The 18,937-nt window shown below is 36.4% G+C and overlaps 1 protein-coding gene across 6 annotated transcripts in view; it reads right to left on the bottom strand.

The window, feature by feature from the left end:
• Positions 1-362: 362 nt before the first annotated feature.
• The window catches only part of LOC149848343 (zinc finger CCCH domain-containing protein 55-like), a 37,616-nt gene continuing 19,041 nt past the window's right edge, over positions 363-18,937 (bottom strand). The window contains exons 2-5 of one of the 6 annotated variants that reach the window (XM_089991610.1): positions 14,449-14,648; positions 3,364-3,751; positions 1,033-3,169; positions 363-656 (exon numbers count right to left, since the gene is read on the bottom strand). In XM_089991610.1, coding sequence (XP_089847736.1) covers positions 627-656; positions 1,033-3,169; positions 3,364-3,751; positions 14,449-14,512 — 2,619 coding nt within the window. In that variant the 5' untranslated portion in view covers positions 14,513-14,648 and the 3' untranslated portion in view covers positions 363-626. Of the gene's footprint in view, positions 657-1,032; positions 3,170-3,363; positions 3,752-12,842; positions 13,067-14,448; positions 14,649-18,937 lie in introns of those variants that run through there. The other 5 variants (XM_089991757.1, XM_089991834.1, XM_089991687.1 and 2 more) reach the window with 5 other exon arrangements.

Genomic DNA, 18,937 nt, shown 5'->3' with positions numbered 1-18,937 from the left:
GTTCCTGTACTAGTATTATGAAGATCCATACCCTTGAAATGTGCATAATAGGTTTGGATCCAACCCACATCCAAAGAACTTTTGGTCCTGAAACTACCATTATTTTTCACTAATTAGGATATCTGATCAAACGGCTTAAAAAGAAAAGGAATTATATATTTTATGACAGAAAATTTTATTGGAAAAAATGAGATGAAAAGAAGTTTACAAAGAACGAGAAAACATCAAGAACCATCCAAATAAGAAAACACTAAGAATTTTCTCTTCAATAATTAGTGCCATAATGACTAGCGGAAAGGATAATTCTGTTCACAATGGGGATTTTTCACCATGACAGAGACATCAAGCAGACTAAACCATGCTGCACATGAAATGTTACCTCATGCATGCTTGTCAATTGCAAAATGCAGAATCTGGAACCATAAGTATCAATCTATCTACAAATAACTAATGCAGGCTTCAACAGCCTAAACTGCGAAAGAAATATAAAATGTATTACAATGAACAGACTCATTGAAGAGTGTATAAACTCAAACTTACAAATTTCCATGACAGTACATAGAATGTATAATCTAATGAATTGCCATTCGGAGATATCTTCCGTCGTCCATGCTGTTGTGCACCTTTCAAACCTTCAAGTACTTCTCAACATATGCCTGCATATGAAAAGCAGCAGAATGCCGATCAAATTCTAAGCAACTTGGGCAGCCAATAGCTCCAAGGTTCACAGACAATCACAATGGAACATGAGGATGCAGAATTTTCTAATTTTTTTAATCAATAAAAAACCATTTTTTAATGTTTAAAATTATATTTTAATTGAGATATTATAAAAAAGAAAAATATATATAAAATAGTGGCTGTAGGAATCCATGTCTGAATCTGTGTGTCTGCTCCTGCCACCAGGAACACGCAGCTAAAGTGGCCTGCCCTGTGGCATAGCTTGCTGGGGATCTGGAATTCAGTAAAATGATTCCAGGTTGCAAATAGCAATCTAAATTAGAATAAAATAACAAAATCATAGTGAATTACCTGTACAAGTTTAGTAAGTTTTGGTTTTGAAAATGTGAGGTATTGATCAATACGTTCTTGGGTAGTAGGTATCTGAGGCCCCTGCAATGTACTTGTCACCTTATCAACTACTTTCTTCACTATAGTCTTGTGAGCTTCCTTGCTCATGCGACCTTCCTTCCATGTTGGCTTCAGCATCTCCTTCACCACCTCCACTAGTGCAAACTTGAACATTCTCACCCCTTTTTCCTCCTTGTTTTTTCTTTCCTCATTGGCAGCATCACCATGAGCGTCTGTTGAATTATCAGCCAGTTTTTCTTTCCCACCATGTTCTTGAGTTTCTTTGCATGCTTCCTTCCCCTCAACACCATGGCTTTTCTCAAGAGCTGAGCTCTGTTGCACCACATTTATTCGGCCTTTCTCACCCATGCCAGAGTGTTCATTGAGCTTGTTGTCAACCTGGGGCTTTTCCAAATCCAGTACAATACATCCCACAGCTTTCTGTTTATCGGTTTCTGATTGACTAAGAGGCTCCATGCTGTCTGTCACAGGATCATATGGCTTACTTTGAGATCGTGGATCCTGATTAGGCTGAACTGATGGGGTTGCTGCAGGAGGCACTGTGCTATTAGGATATGCAAACTGTTGGGAAGGTGCCAAAGCAGCAGAATTTAGTGAATTGTACAGCTGTGGAATTTGTTGGACGGTTTCAAATATCTGAGCCAATGATGCTGAGAGGTTCAATACTGGATTCTGCAAGTTTACCACCTTAGCGTTTGTTTGGAATGGTGCAGGCATTACATTATTGATTGTGAGGGTACCATTAACATTATCTGTTCTTGGTGTGTCAAATTTCTGAGCTGAATCCTCCTGAGGCAATGGAACCTGAATACTTGCCCCCATGGCAGCTTGAGAAGGCGGTGGCTGGATCAGATTGATGTCTTCCCCAGGCCAACATACTGCGGGAGCATTACCTGCAAAAACGGGCACCTGACTCCATAGATTGGTACCACTGGTATGAGTATCAGAACCACATGTAGGTAACAAGGCAGTGTTAGCATGTTGTTGTGTGAAAGAAGTGACAGACACATTTGGTTGGAGAACACCAGCCTCATTAGGTGCAGCATCCTGCTGTGCATAGGGAACCTCATTCAGATGCAGATGGCTTGTAACTAGAGGAGCTTCCAAAGCTTCCTTGGGTAAAATCTGATATTTGATATCTTCGTTGGGACCCCAATTGCTGTCATCTTCACGGTGGTGTTTATGTTCTTTACCCTTGTGGTGATGATACTCTTCTCTTTTGGCTCCCTTACCTGAATCTGAACCATCTAATAACTTAGCATCGCCCTTTGAGTCATCAATACCAACTTCTTCAGCACCACTACTTTGACCCCAATGCAAGATGTGAGTATCACTCTCTGATTTGGCACCCCACTCAGAGTAAGACTCTCCCCATGATCTATGATGATCATCAAGCCTTATCAACCGATCATCCCTGGACAATTTAGCAGAAGCTTCATGAGCAGAAAGTTGATGAGAATACCTGCATGATGATCCTTTTTGGCAAGATCCCCTCGCAAAAAAAAGACAAGGAGGTGGTTCCCTATCTTCTCTCTGCTCTCGCTCATGTTTTGGCTCCTGCCAACGTCCTTGTATCTCTTGATCTTCCTTGCTCCCAGAATGTTTTATTTCTAGTGCTGGTTCCTTAATGGGCAAACCATCGCTTCCATTGGACCTAACACCATCATGGATGAATTTACATCCTGATTCTCTGAAGCACTTGCCAGCCCTAAAATCACGGCAGAAAGAAGTAGACCGCTTTTCTCTTTCTACATCCCGTTTCTTATCATCCTGAGGGAATTTGCTTCTCACTGGTCTTTCAAGTGGATCAGTGTGCATTTCATCATCAAAACGCCCTATCAATCTTCCTCTCTCTGGCCTATTACCATTGCTTTCTGTGGGAACACGGTTTTTGTCAGAGTACTTAGCACTATCAGGGTCATGATTCTCATGGAGAAATCTGCACTCGCTCCCTCTCCTGCAATTGCCCCTCAAGAAATTAAAGCACAGGGGAACTGAAACTTGAGCTTCTCTTCTCCCTCTCTCCTTTTCGTCAATGTCATGCCTAAAACTATGAGAAGGGCTCCTGCTCCTACTCCTGCATGCAGATTTGCAGAAAAGAAAATTGTAAACCTTGGAAGGAAAAAAAGAATAAGGAACAAGAATGTTTCGAATGGGTAGTCGGTAAGAAAAACTGAGAGTGAAGGGATAACTTTTTTTGCTCGAAAGAAAAAATGAGAGTGAAGGGATAACTAGCCAAGATTAATAGAAGTTGGAAGTTAGAGCTACAACCGGCGTGATGAAGCCCAACCACTTCTTGAAGAGCGATTGCCTCTTCCATGCTTCCACTTATCCAGACCTGGAGATATTCTTGTAGCATAACTCTGATTCCCACCCCACGAAGCATCACCTCCATCCATGTTCCAATCATCCTTTTTCCACTCCTGGACACTGGTTGCATCTTCAACATTTCCCCAGCCCACAGCAGGAGTGCTAACAGTTGTTGGAGCATCCCACCCTGACTTAGATTCTTTATCACAACGAGCTCCACCCATTATCCCTGCATCAGGTTTAACCTTCTCGATTTCAGCTTGAACAGGCGATTCAGAAGCCAAATCCCATTTTGAGACGCGTTTTCTGACTTTTTCTGTCCTAATGGCACCTGTGAAAGAAGCACCAACTGGCATATCAATGCCTGCTTAATAGACCAAGTGGCATAGGAAAAAAAACAGCATTTATATCACATAAAGAGGCAAGAAGTAAAGCTGGAAAGAGTTGAACACTGCTTCTCCACTTGTGTGGATACTCAAAGAAAAATTATACATAAAACAGGAAGTCTCAGAAAACATACATTCATAGTCTTACAAAATTACAATCATTTGATCATGTTCAATAATAAGCAGCAATTGATTAAATAATGCCCCTTGTTGAACAAAAAAGTAAATCAATAGATGTGCATGTCAGGAAGTCTTTCTTGACCATATCTGGAGAAATTGTACCCAGGTACATGCAGCACGAAGATACCATATACATTTATTTCTTGATCAGCAACATTTCCAGTGTTTACTTTTTTAGATGTACTTGCACCCTATCAACAACACAGACATGGGAGAGAGAGAGAGAGAGAGAGTTCCATATATTCTTATCCAAATTTTAAAAGGGTAGACTCCTTCCTATATTAGTTGAATCATCTCGACTCTCTCTCTCTCACTTATGCACTGTCTCATTTTTTTTTTAATCTTTTACTGTAGATAAACTGTTTGTTGTTGGAAAAAAAATCAAATTTCAAGTTTCTCTAATCTAATTTTACAAAAGGAAGTTTGGCTTGCATCTCTCTCTCTCTCTCTAAAGTGAAAAATTCATTTTGTAATCATAGATCAGAATGGGCTCTTAAAAGAGCTAGGTTATTATAAATCAGATCCAGAAACAGGAAAAAAACCTATGATATATATAAAATCTTAAAGACCAGTATCTCTGCCCCTTTATTTCACTTCTACAGTTTCCTTCTTGATAAAGATAATGAATAAGATAGGGATGGATTAGTTGCATGCTGGAAGTCATTTAACGCATGGTTTTTTAGACGGTCTCCCTTTGAATGAAATTTGGTCTGAACCTTGGTAGTTTTTTCAAATCAGTTTTATACATGAATTCGGCAGAGATTTATTTAGTTCTGTTACAGAGATTTATTTGGGATCCATCATTCAAAAGTATGGAGAAATTGATGGAGATGTAAATCATAGGATAAAGGTTGGGTGGATGAAATGGAAAAGTGCTACTGGAGTGCTGTGCGATCGTAGAATGCCATTGCGGTTGAAGGGAAAGTTTTATAGGACGACTATTAGACCCGCTTTACTATATGGTACGGAATGTTGGGCTGCCAAGAGACATCATATTCAAAAAATGAGTGTAGCTGAGATGCGGATGCTTAGATGGATGTGTGGAAATACAATAAAAGATAAGATTCGGAACGAAGAGATACGTAAGAAGGTAGGTGTTGCACCCATTGAAAATAAGATGCGAGAGAATCGTTTACGGTGGTTTGGACATATTCGGCGAAGGCCTAATGATGCTCCAGTTAGAAGGTTGGAGAAATGGGAAAATATATTAGTTAAAAGAGGTCGGGGTAGGCCTAGGAAGACTTGGATGGAGATGATAGGAAAGGATATGAATGCTTTGAACCTCACCGAGGACATGGCGTTGGATAGAAATGATTGGAGGAAAAGGATTCATGTGGAAGACCCAAAATGAATTTCTTTTTTGGTTCATATCGCTGACCCCAATTGTTTTGGGATGAAGGCGTAGTTGTTGTTGTTGTTGTATTAGCTGTAGGAGTATTTTAATCATTTCTACATCTTAAGCATATTCATGTTTTACGCATATTCATGTTTTATCATATGATTGTAATTCTTACTTTTTTAATTTTTCTTATTTTTGTAATTTTTCATTTTTATTTTTTGTTCTTTTTTATGTAATATTTTTGTACACAGTCGGTAGCTGACGGTGTACAGTGTACAACAGTCAGCCACGTTGTACAGTTTGAAATAAGAGACGTTGGGTTATTCCCAACGGCTCTTATTAGAGCTGTTGGGAATCAGCCCAACGTCTCTTTAAGACTTGGAAAGCCTTATAAATAAGGTCTATGTGAGCCCATTGTATTTGATTATTACAGTAAGGAGTTTTGTCTCCTTAAGCCTATAAACACTGTGCATTTATTGCACTTCTTTTCTTTTTGGTGTAAAGCATTTGAATGCTATTGTGTGCCTTGAGTATTTGAAGTATCAAGTTACTTGAAAACTTGATTGTTTGCCAGGATTCTTCACATGGTATCCAAGCCGTTGGGAATTATTGAAGAACGAAGGTGATTATTCAAGAAGATCGTGCGCCTCGAAAAGCATGCACCTACCTTTCTCTTGATCATCGGCGTGGAGACCACTTGCAATATATATCGAAAGAATCATACCACATCAAGTAAGCTCTAAAGACTCGCTTGTGGTAAGATCTTCTTCACTCTATATTCCTTTCTTCTCAAAATGGGGGAAAAAGATTCTCACTTCTCTCTTGGGTTCAAACTCAATGGCTCAAATTATCATATTTGGGCTGGTAATATGAAAGCACATATCAAGGGTAAAGGGCTTTGGTGATATGTCTAAGGCTCAATACCGGAACCGGAACCAATGATTACTTTGGTAAAAAGAGGAGAAATAGAGATTCTTGAAGGTGAAGAGAGAATCAAAGTGTTTGAAGACTAATAGTAAGAAACATGAGGAATGGGAGATGAGAAATTTTAAAATACTATCTTGGATCTTCTTATCCGTTGAAACAAGAATCAATGCCCTATTATCAAATTCAAAAAAGTCTCTCAAGCATGGAAATATCTTGAAAAAATGTACACTTCAAGAGACTTGTCCCACAAGTACTATTGTCAAAAAAAGGCCTTGACCCTCCAACAAGGCAAAATGACTATTAGAGAGTATTTCGCGGAGTTGTCCTCTATTTGGGATGAGCATGCCATGCTTGAGCCCAAATGGAGTGGTAAAGCCATTGAGCTTAGGCATAAACAATTAGAAGATGATCGCTTTTTCAACTTTCTAAATGGACTTAGACCCGAATTTGAACAAATACGATCTTCTCTTCTATCCGCCTTTACTTCCCCTTCTCTTGAAGATGTAATTACTAAATTAAGTGAGGAAGAGACTCGTATGAGTATAAGCAAAAATAACCCAAGTTTTCTTGCTACACCTTCCAACCAAGAAGAAGGTGACGGTGTTAATGTTGTTTCAAGACGGAGAAACAATTTGAGAACCTACAAACCTCCCCACTTTAAAAATCAAAATCAAGGAGCAAGGGAAAATAGTGGGCAAGGTGGAAAAAGAGATTATAACAAAATTGTGCATCACTTTTGTAAGGAAACAGGGCACATCAAACCGGTTTGTCTAAAATGGAAGAAGTTGCTAGCCATGACTACCACATCCCAACCCCAAAAGGAAAAAAGTTCTTCTTCCAATGGAGTTTTCTCTTTACATCAAATTGCAGAAGCGCTTCAACCTCTTCTCAAGGAGGCAATTTCTGGAGCCGCCATGTCAACTTTCTCTACTCCCGGTAAGATTTCTTGGCTCTTAGATTCGGGTGCCTCCTTTCATATGTCTCCAAGTATTTGTTCTTTTTCCGAATATTTAAAAAATTCCTCTCCAACCTTTGTTTCAACCGCGGATGGAACTTCTCTTGAAATCAAAGGAATTGAAAATTTTGAAAAACAAGGTTTTTTTATCCAAAAAATTAGATTTATACCAAAATTGAACTTAAATTTGCTTTCGGTCTCTCAATTCTCGGACCATGGATGTGATATAAAATTCTCATATGATACATGTTGGATATAGGATCGTCAGCCCGAGAGGTTGATTGGGAAGGCTCTAGGAAGAGAGATCTATACTATGTCGACTTCCTTCAAATTCCAAAAAACCCTTTTTATAATATTGTCCAACATAAAGATATTAATGTATGGCATAAAAGGCATGGACATCCCAATATTGTTAAAATTTCTTATTTAACTTTTGTTAAACATCTTTGTAAAAGTGATTTCACTTGTAATGATTGTACTCTTGGAAAGATGAGAAGTTTATCTTTTGATTAAAGATCTATGTTTACGACAAGACCATTTGAAATTGTCCATTCAGACGTATGGGGACCGGCACCTGTTTTATCAAAAGGGTTTTTTTCGTATTATGTGATTTTTATTGACGATTACACTAGATATTGTTAGATATTTTTTCTTAAGCACAAACATGAGGTATTTACGACATTCAAAACATATGATACGATGATAAAAAACCAATTTAATGGTGACTTGAAAATTCTTAGAACTGACTCTGGAGGAGAATACCTATCAAATGAATTCAAAAGATATCTTGAGAGTTATGGTATTCTCCATCAAAAATCTTGTTCTGAAATACCTCAACAAAATGGATTAGCCAAAAGAAAACATAGACATATTGTTGAAACTACTTGAATCCTTCTCATTTCGCAAAACATACCAAAAAATTTTTGCGCCGAGACAACTCTCACATCTGTCCATCTCATAAATCGGCTTCCATCCAAAAATTTAAACAAAATTTCGCCTTTTGAAATGTTATACACAAAAGAACCTGATTATAATAGGTTAAGAATTTTTGGATGCAAATGTTTTGTTCTTACAGACAATAATGACAAGCTTTCACCAAAAGCTATCACATGTGCTTTTCTTGGTTACTCCGAAACTCAAAAGGGGTTTCGTTGTTACGATATTAAAAACAACAAATTATATGTGTCCAGAAATGTGAGTTTTCTGAAAAATGTTAGTGGTTTTGAAAGATGTGAACCTCATGAAGAAAATGTGGATTATTCATTTTTATTTGAGTTATTGTCTAGAAATGCTGATGCTACTGATGATGAGTTCCCACATAATGACTCTAGTGATAATGAAGTTGAGAAAAATAACTCTTTATTACACCCACCAACCTATCAACACATTGATGAAGGAACATCTAAAGATCCTATCACATATTTCCATAGAGATAAAAATAGTTTTAGAAGTGCAATAGAAAAATATAACGAATCTAGTGGAACTACCTCTTCAGATAAGGAAAATCCACGAAGAACTGAGAGAAATAGAAAAGTCCCTTCTAGGTTCATTTCTTATGATTCATTCACACCTAAACATAGAGCTTGCCTTAGTGTCATTCACTCATATGTAGAACCCAAAAACTTTGAAGAAGCCAAAAAAAGTATTGAATGGATAGAAGTTATAGATAATGAACTTAGAGCTCTCAGAAAAGCGAAAACCTGAGAATTTCAGGATCTTCCTAAGGGTAAGAAAACCATAGGATGTAGATGGGTGTTTAAGGCCAAAACCAAGAGCGATGGATCTCTTGAAAGATATAAAGCTCGTCTAATAGCCAAAGGATATAGTCAAGAATACGGGATTAACTATGAAGAAACATTTACCCCTATTGCACGAATGGCTACTCTCAGATGCCTTATTACCATTGTTAATATTAAAAAATAGAACATCTATCAAATGGATGTTAAAAACGCTTTTTTAAATGGCGATCTTAACGAAGAAGTGAATATGGATGCTCCTCTAGGAATGGAGACTCCTAAAGAAAAAATACTTCGTCTCCAGAAAGCACTTTATAAACTAAAACAAGCCCCCAAGGCTTGGTATGACAAATTTAACTCTGTAATGTTGAAAAATGGTTTCTCCTCATGTTTTATTGACACCGCTTTATTTGTCAAAAAATCCAACGCAGGAATAATAATATTGTTGTTATATGTCGATGATACGCTAATAACTAGAAGCGATTCTAAAGGAATTAAGAGCATAAAATTTATTTTAAAAGATAAATTTGAAATGTCTGACTTAAGATTTCTGACCTACTTTCTGGGAATTGAAGTTGCATACTCACATAGAGGTTATTTTTTATCTCAAACTAAACTTGCTTCTGAGATTCTTGACAGGTCAGGTATTATAAAATTTGTGAAACTCTTGATATAGTAGGAATCAAAATGAAAATTGATGATGAAATTCTTCTCAAAGATCACATTCCCTACATACTTGTAGGCTCCTTGATGTATCTGAGTATTACTAGACCAGATATTTCACATGCAGTTCATATTGCCAACCAATTTCAACATGTATCAACATCCGTTCATATAAGTGCAATTATGCGGATCATCAGATACATAAAGGGATCGTTGAATAAGGGAGTATTTTTATCATCTTCCTCTGCATTAAATTTAATAGCTTATACTGACTCTGATTGAGGAGGTAATCCAAATAACCATCACTCCACCTCTGGCTTTTGTACGTTTTTAGGAGACTCACTAATCTCATGGAGATGTAAGAAACAACAAAAGGTATCGTTATCCTCTACCGAAGCTGAATATCGAACCATGGCAACTACTACCATGAAGATTGTATGGATTCATCAGCTACTAGAAGATATGGGGATTAATGTAGAAGGGTCCACCAAGCTATTGTGTGATAACAAGAGTGCAATTTATATTGCCAAAAACTACACATTTCATGAGCGGACCAAACACATCGAGATGGACTGCCACTATGTCCAAGAAGCATATATGAAAGGAGTCATAAATCTTCCATATGCAACTTGAGAATATCAACTAACAGATTTCTTCACCAAATCATTATGCTCTCTGCGATTCAACTTTCTTCTTGGCAAACTTTCGGTCATTATGCCCTAAGTTTGAGGGGGGTGTTAAATTGTAATGTTAAAATGTAATTCATAAGACAATGTATTTTTTATATATAGTTTATATATATATATATATATAAAACAAGATACATATACATATACATATATATTTCATATATATGTACATGTATCCATCTACTTATATATATAAAATATATATGTATTTCTTGTATTAGCTATAGGGGTATTTAAGCCATTTCTACATCTTATGCATATTCATGTTTTTTAATATGATTGTAATTCTTCCTTTTTTAATTTTTCTTATTTTTGTAATTTTTCATTTTTATTTTTTGTTCTTTTTATGTAATATTTATGTACACATGATATGTACACATGACTGTTGTACAGTTTGAAATAAGAGACGTTGGGCTATTCCCAATGGCTCTTATTAGAGTTGTTGGGAATCAACCCAACGTCTCTTTAAGACTTGGAAAGCCTTATAAATAAGGGCTACGTGAGCCCATTGTATTTGATTATTACAGTAAGGAGTTTTGTCTCCTTAAGCTTATAAACATCGTGCATTTATTGCACTTCTTTTATTTTTGGTGTAAAGCATTTGAATGCTATTGTGTGCCTTGAGTATTTGAAGTATCAAGTTACTTGAAAACTTGATTGTTTGCAAAGATTCTTCGCATTAAACTCAAAGTGTAACTTGGAGGGGAAGCATGATTCAACACAATAAACATGGACTTAACTGAGACTACTCTTCATTCTTATGATGAACTTCACGATGAAGCAAAACATTATTAGGATCATTACCTCATTGTCATATACATTGTGTATGATATACTTTTGGTATGCAATTATGCATTGTTTGCTTCTTTTATTAGTATAATTTACTTATTTTTTGCTTGACTTGTTTGATTGTTTCATGTTTTCTTAATTTACTTAGCGTAGCCATAATATATTTAGGTTCAATTTAATTATGATGTTATTTTTTATTAATGAAGAATAGATATTGTAGATTGTTAATTTGATTTATTACATGAATTTATGCATAATGAATTGATGATATGATAATTGTTTTTATTTCATTAGTGTTAACTTAAAATTGTTCAAAATTATATATATATATATATACCCTTCCCGCACCCTCGCACCCAAGTTTTTTTTAAAGTGCCGCATCGCTAGGGGTGTCAACACGCCTGGTTTACTCGGACCCGACCCGAACCAAACCCTATAGGGTCCGAGTATGGTGATAAATAAGAAGACCCAATTAAGACCCGGGTCCAGACCCAAAGGTCCGATTAATACATGAACCCAGGTATAGTTTGTGAAATTTTATAGCAGACCTGGACCTAACCCAAGTTTCGATTAAGACCCACAATTTTTCAATGTAAAAATGATAAAAAATATGGTTTTATCGAGTATGGTTCATGTAGTTCTTATCGGGTCCGAGTATGGTTTTTCTTATAGTGGACATAATTAGACCCGATACCATACCCGAAAATCTGGTCCAAGCTTGGTTCCACCGAGTCTGAACCAAACCCGACCCGTTGACACCCTACGCATCGCTGCATCCACACTCGTATCTGCACCCGCACCTATGTGACATAGCCCTACATCAATACTTGGTGAACTAGAAGCCACTAACATATCATGTTGAGTATGATTTTCAACCTTATTTGTTGATTGAGACATTATGCATAGCCTCGTACTCTTATAACATAATGCACAGATCATTTAAATCAGGGTAAGTTTCCCAGCAGTCTGCATGCAAATATCATCATCAAAGCCACCATGGTTCCTTCCATGCTCTTAAGCCTTGCAAGCCTTGCATCGATACTTGGTGAAGTAGAAGCCACTAACACATCATGTTGAGGTTGATTTTCAACTTTGTTTGTCGATTGAAATATTAAGCATAACGTCATACTCAGATAACATAGCACACAGATCATTTAAAGTAGTGCAAGTCTATCAACTGTTTGCATACAAATATCATCATCAATAAGAGGATGATCTATGGCAGCTAATTGATCAACAATTAACTTGATTGACGAAAGCAAGAACCTTCCAATATGCTCCCCTCCTCATGTTCCTATACTCTGCATTAAAGTAATAAAGCTTCAGGGTAGAGATTGGTTTGAACCATAGATAAAGAATGTCTCCTAGCTTGCATGGTGAAACACTTGATGGAACCTGAAGGAGCACCTCCTGCAAAAGTGTGGCAATGATATACGTGGTGACATATTAGTCATTCTTCCAGATGATATACTTTAGATTTTTAATGAGGGAAGCTTCCCTATAACCTGTTTCCTTTAATTTCTCTTGGGACATATATTCCCGAGGCATTGAAACAAATTCTTTAAGATGTCCCATCGGATCATGATTTGATGAATCGTTTTTCTTTTCCAAGTAGGAAGTTGGTCAAGTCTAGTTTGTCAGGAAACAACTGAGTAAGAAAGGAGAAATTGAGGCCTAAAGCTGAACTCAAAAAGGAAGAAGCCATGGCAAACACAATATAACACACCAAGTCAAAGAGAAGCACAATAAGTGCAAAACAAAAGATATGGATGCCACCATTCTCTTTTTGGTTGGCTCTAGAGGTTAGACATCTGCTTGAAAAGCAGATGTTGCAGTCTTCTCCCTTTTTTATTAAAGGGGAATGGGTAACGTTCGCCTTGAGGTTCATGTCCTGCACATACATGAGAAAATGAAAGAAAAAAGAGGACTTAGCTGCAAAATGTCCCAATAATGGACTAGGACCAGACATCATATATATATAGTGAGTGGTAGCTGTGCAACCCTTAGGTGTGCAGCTACCTACGGGACGCTGCTGAGCGTCCATCATGGGCGTGATGGACGCTCAGCGTTTTTTCTGCGAAAAAATGCTGAAACAGCACCAAAAACACCGAAAAATGGATTTAGCAGCGCTCAAAACCACCACTAAAGTTCTTTTTAAAAAAGGACAGGCGCATCCTTTATAGGCATTAGCGGTGGTTTCGAGCGCCGCTAATTCCTTTTCAACGTGGAAAAACTCGCTTTTCAGAGTTTTTTTACGCATTTTTTGCACTAACCGTCCATCACACCCTGCGATGGACGGCCAGCATGATCCCATAGGTAGCTGCGCACCTAAGGGTTGCGCAGCTACCACTTTCTATATATATATCAGAGTCAACTATATTCTTCAAGGTAATTTCTCGCTGAGATTTTTTTCCAAAGATATTTTCAAAGAGTGGTTTTTCTCAGGAAAATGTTAGAAGTTTTAAAAATTGAATAAATATAAATCATAATAAGAAAGATAAGAAAATGATGGGTTTTGTATTATTTTTCTTTCAAAAATATAAAAAACAGGTTTTAAAAGTTTTTAATATACAAAAGAAACATAAAAAATAGAAAAATTGGGCTTAAAATATATAAAACAAGAATTATTTAAGAGAATGGCAAAAATATAGTGGTAATATCGTGATAATTTCAAAATATCAGTGACTTACATATGTATACACACATACACACGCACACAAACTCTCGCACTCTCTCTCTCTTTCAATGACACAAATGCCATTGTACTAAACAGAATATACATACAGCCCAGATTGCCCTCAATTTACAACACAATACTAAACTACATACAAACCATTGGGTGCATCGGATCAAATATCAAATCCTCAACAGATCATGAGTGCATAGAAACAGACTTAAGATTATTTTATATTAGCTCAATGCTGTTGGGGGTGGGTCCACATGTAAACTATGGTTGCAGAATATTATATTAGACATAGAAACCTAAAATTATTGTACTACAATAACTTTAAAATGGTGTTATAACAAGGCACAACTATTGACTCATTCTCATATGTATTTAGCAGACATACACAATCCGTTAATATTTTCCAATAAACAAGATCTACTATTGATTAATCATTCTGCACAAATAAAATAAACAATGATAAGGTTAAAGATGAATCCTACTAATCAAGACAACCTAGTGGAGCTGGTATGGCCGGGGAGTGTTCAAGGATTAACAAAGAAGAGCAAGACTCTTCAATCTGCCACAATTTTATCAATGTGGAGCCTTTTTTCCAGCATTACCATGCATGATGAAATTATTTTAAAGAATGAAATATCACAGCAACTCCTCAGGGGAAGCAGTCCTATTTCACAGAAGAGATGAAAAAACACCAACCAGTTTCTCCAGGTGACTTGAGAAGCGATTCTTTTCCACCTAGAAATGATAAATCTTCCTCCATTTCCACAGCAAGGAATGCATCTGGAAAACTACGCCCACCTTTTCCTGATCTTTGAAGTGACTTGTCAAAAATTCCGTCCAGCAGAAAGTTGAAATCTAGTGCATCTTTCACTGGTAATTAGTAGAAAAAAACACTTCTGGGATAACAAGGAAAACAACAAAATGGATAGCAAAGTTCAGTCTATGGCAACTATCAAATAGCATTTTAAAGTCACCCATTAACTGAAGTAATAAAAAGCACATGACTAAGATGGTCTGGTTGAAGTGAAAGACTATAACCACTAAGAATAGACATGACATAAAAAGGGCACATTAACACACATAAAAGCATATTTGAATATGAAAGCACAAACGGGCAAACTTTTTGAACTCACTAATGCATGAAACAACTACTAAAACTTGCACCCATCTAGTCAAACAGGTATACAGGGTGTCTTAACAGTTAATACTAAAAGAAAAAGATATACATATAGGGTAAGAAACTATACGTTCAAATGTTCAATGATATGATGAAACCAAAATACTATGCAAAAATTACACCAAATGAAAACCTAGAAAAGAAAAACGTTCATCGACTGTCAATGGATGCATACATCCCATTGGAATCATTTCAAATATATTGCACAAGGATGCAATGTGACCATATATGATAAAAAAAATATCTATGTCCATGTAATCCAATCAAAACCCTAATCCATCAACCTAAAAGATTAATTTTCCATGATGAAGTCATAACAGCCTAACTAGACGTTTACTCAGGCTCCGGATGTTGTTTCTGAATTATGCCTAGCTCTCCAAATGCAAAATGCTGCCAATCACATCACAAGATAGTTCAGTCAAAGGATGCCGTGTAGTAAGAGAATTAAGGGATGTGAGCCAACATAGAAGTGCAAGTAGATAGCCTAGCATCTGTCATATTCACATAGATAACCACATCAACCTTTTCTAGCATATTAGTTATGGTTTTTCATATCTAAACAATAGCCTTGTATTTTTTGTTCCTCTATTGTGCATAGTATTGAATTTCCTAACTGTAATTACTGATGAACTGACATTTATGAACAACATTCCCTGATTTACACCACCATGAAAAATTTCTTGTTTTGATTGTTCATTGCTTTGCTAGCATGAACCAGTTATTTCGGTTTTCCAACTACTGAAATCATTTGATGGGAATGTAACGAAATGGTGGTCTTCCACGAATGCATGAACAACTCACAAACAAGTGTCTATTGGAGACATTACAAGCAGGACCCTTCAAAGGGTATAAAAGAAAGAACACTTGAAAAATAAATAATATTTTATTCATGCACAAAATGATTAAGAAGCATTTGTTATTTTACATTGGAGGGGTTCACCCCTATATATACAAAATGGTGGAGGAGGGAAGAGAGCTCATTGTGAGCTCTCCAAAAGAGTCGTTGGACTCTAGTCCAATGAGTCTTATTCTAGCCGTTGGACTAGAGTCCAACGGCTATTGCACAGTCAAGTTCCAACAGGAACTTGATTGGATGAAGTATCTAGTTCCTATTGAACTAGATGCTAAAAAGAAAATAAAATAAAGATAAAAAAAATAATTAAAAAAATATAATATATATAATAATATTAAATAATATTATTATATATATATACTATGTCACAGGGATTCGGCTAGCAGGGCGGCACCGGGTGCGGTCAACCCGATCCTGGGTGCGTTGACCGCACCCAGGATCATTTAGGTCCATTTTTTTTTTGGATTTTTAAAAAAAAAAAATGCCCTATGAAATAGGCTGCGGAATTTTTTTTTAAAAAAAATCTGCTGCTGCTCCTGCCTTTTCAATCCTGATCATTCTTTTTCGTAAAGGATTTTCTCTCTCCATAATAAATGATAATGATGGTGGTAGCCTTGCTGATCCTTTTTTTTCGTAAAGGATTTTCTCTCTCCATAATAAATGATAATGATGGTGGTAGCCTTGCTGGCTATTAGTATTCATTGTTCTCATGACGAGATGGGTGCGTTATGCAGCTGTATATAAAATGAAATTTGAAAAAATCTACGTCGGGTTAGTATTCACTGTTCTCCTTACGAGATGGGTGCGCTATGCAGCTGTATATAAAATGAAATTTGAAAAAACCCGCGTTGGGGGAACCCCGTATATATATATATATATATATATATATATATATATATATATATATATATATATATATATATATATATATATATATATATATATATATTACATTCTTGCCCCTGCCGCACCCCCGCACTCGAGTTTTTTGGAAGTGCCGAATCCCCGCACCCGCACCCGCGCCCGCACCCGCACCCATGTGACATAGTATATATATGTAGTACAGTTTACATTTTAACACTCCCCCTCAAACTTATGGTACAATGAGCGAAAGTTTGATTAAGAGGAAGTGAAATCTGGGAGCAACAAGAGACTTGGTGAAGAAGTCTGCTAATTGATATTCTTATGTAACATATGGCAGATCAATGATTCCAGGTAAGTATTCCTCTCTAACATAGTGACAGTCCATCTCAATATGTTTGGTGCGTTCATGGAATGTCCGGTTGCTTGCAGTATAGATCGCACTTTTGTTGTCACAACACATCTTTGAAGCTTGCATTACTTTAGCTCCTATATCTATTAGCAATCGTCTAAGCCAAACAACCTCCACAACGATGGTTGTCATGGCTCTGTATTCAGCTTCGATGGAGGAAAGAGAGACTTTCAAATGCTTCTTGCACCTCCACGAAATTAAGGCTTCACCTAAGAACACACAAAAACTAGTAATTGAGTGCCTATTATTGGGATCACCTCCCCGGTCAGCATCAGTGTATGCAATTAAATTTAATGAAGATAAAGCAGGCAAGTTGAGTCCTCGTGAAAGAGAAGATTTTAAGTATCTAATAATACGCAAAATTGCTTCCATATGCACAGAGGTGAGAGTATACTGAAACTGACTGGTTGTATGAATAACATGAGCAATATCTGACCTTGTAATGGAAAGAATAGAAAGAGCTCCAATAAGCTGTCTGTAAAGAGTAAGATCATCAATAAGTTCTCCATCATCAATTTTCATTTTAACGTTGACAACTTCTGGAGTATCCACTTTCTTATCATCTGTAATTCCAGACCTGGAAACAATATCAAGAGCAAATTTAGATTGAGATATCAAGTACCCCGAAGAGAATATGTTACTTCAATGCCTAAAAAATATCTTAATAAAAGTGAGTCATTTCAAAGTAGTTTTTAAGAAGAGTTTTGATATTTGCAATTCCTTATTTATCACTTCCCGTGATGATCATATCATCCACATAGAGAAGCAGGATAATGATGTCTGCATCAGATTTCTTAACAAACAAAGCAATGTTAGTTAAACAAGGTTGAAAACCAATATCAAGCATAACAAGGCTATATCGGTCATACCAGGCTTTTAGAGTCTGTTTAAGACCATAAAGAGTTTTTTCTAGACGAAGAGTTTTACTCTTAGAGATACTAATACCAGCGGGGCTTCCATGTATACTTCTTCAACGAGATTCTCATTTAGGAAAGCAGTTTTGACATCCAATTGAAAGATAGGCAATTTTCTAATGGAGGCCAAGGCTATTAAAGTTCTGACAGTGGTTATACGGGTCACAGGAGCAAATGTTTCTTCATGATCGATGTCATATTCTTGGCATATCCTTTTGCCACTAAACGGCCCTTATACCTTTCCAAGGTTCTATCACTTTTGGTTTTGACTTTGTATACCTACCTACAGCCTATAGGTTTCTTACCTGGAAGAATATCTTGAATAGTCCAGGTGTTAGCCTTTTATAATGCATCCAATTCTATTTTCATGACTTTTATCCATTCTATATGATTTTTGGCTTAAGAATAGGATAATGGTTCAACATATGATTGTATTAATGCAATAGCTGCCCTATATATGGATAAAAAAGATTCATAAGACACAAATTTTTTAGGAGGTCTAAAAATTTTAGACGTCCTTCTAGGTGAAACTTCAGAGTATTTTTCTAATGCACATGAAAGATTTTGCTCTCTATGTCTTGAATATTGTCGACTAGCATCCCTATGAATTTGCTCTATATTATCATCATTTTCAATATCAATAGGACTTTGATCATTATCAAGGTCACATTCAAAATCACAATTCATTGGATTTTGAAGTTAGATCAATTAAAAACGAGTATTAAGTGACATCCTTGGATTTTTCAAATTCAAAGAAACTTTCTTTTTCCAAGAAAGATACATTTCTTGATACATATAATTTGTCATTTTGAAAATCAAAACACTTGTAGCCTTTTTTATTATCAGCACATCCTAAAAAGGCACATGGAATAGCACGATGAGAGAGTTTGTCATTTTTCTTAGTGAAAACAAAACATTTGCATCCAAAGACTCTTAATCTAGAATAATCTGGAGTTAAATTAACAAGT

The sequence above is a fragment of the Nuphar pumila genome, chromosome 1 (genome assembly GCF_984573655.1).
Source record: "Nuphar pumila chromosome 1, dmNupPumi1.hap1.1, whole genome shotgun sequence".
Classification (NCBI taxonomy): Eukaryota; Viridiplantae; Streptophyta; class Magnoliopsida; order Nymphaeales; family Nymphaeaceae; genus Nuphar; species Nuphar pumila.
The sequence above is the reverse complement of the archived record's forward strand: the minus strand, read 5'-3'. Positions and strand labels throughout refer to the sequence as shown.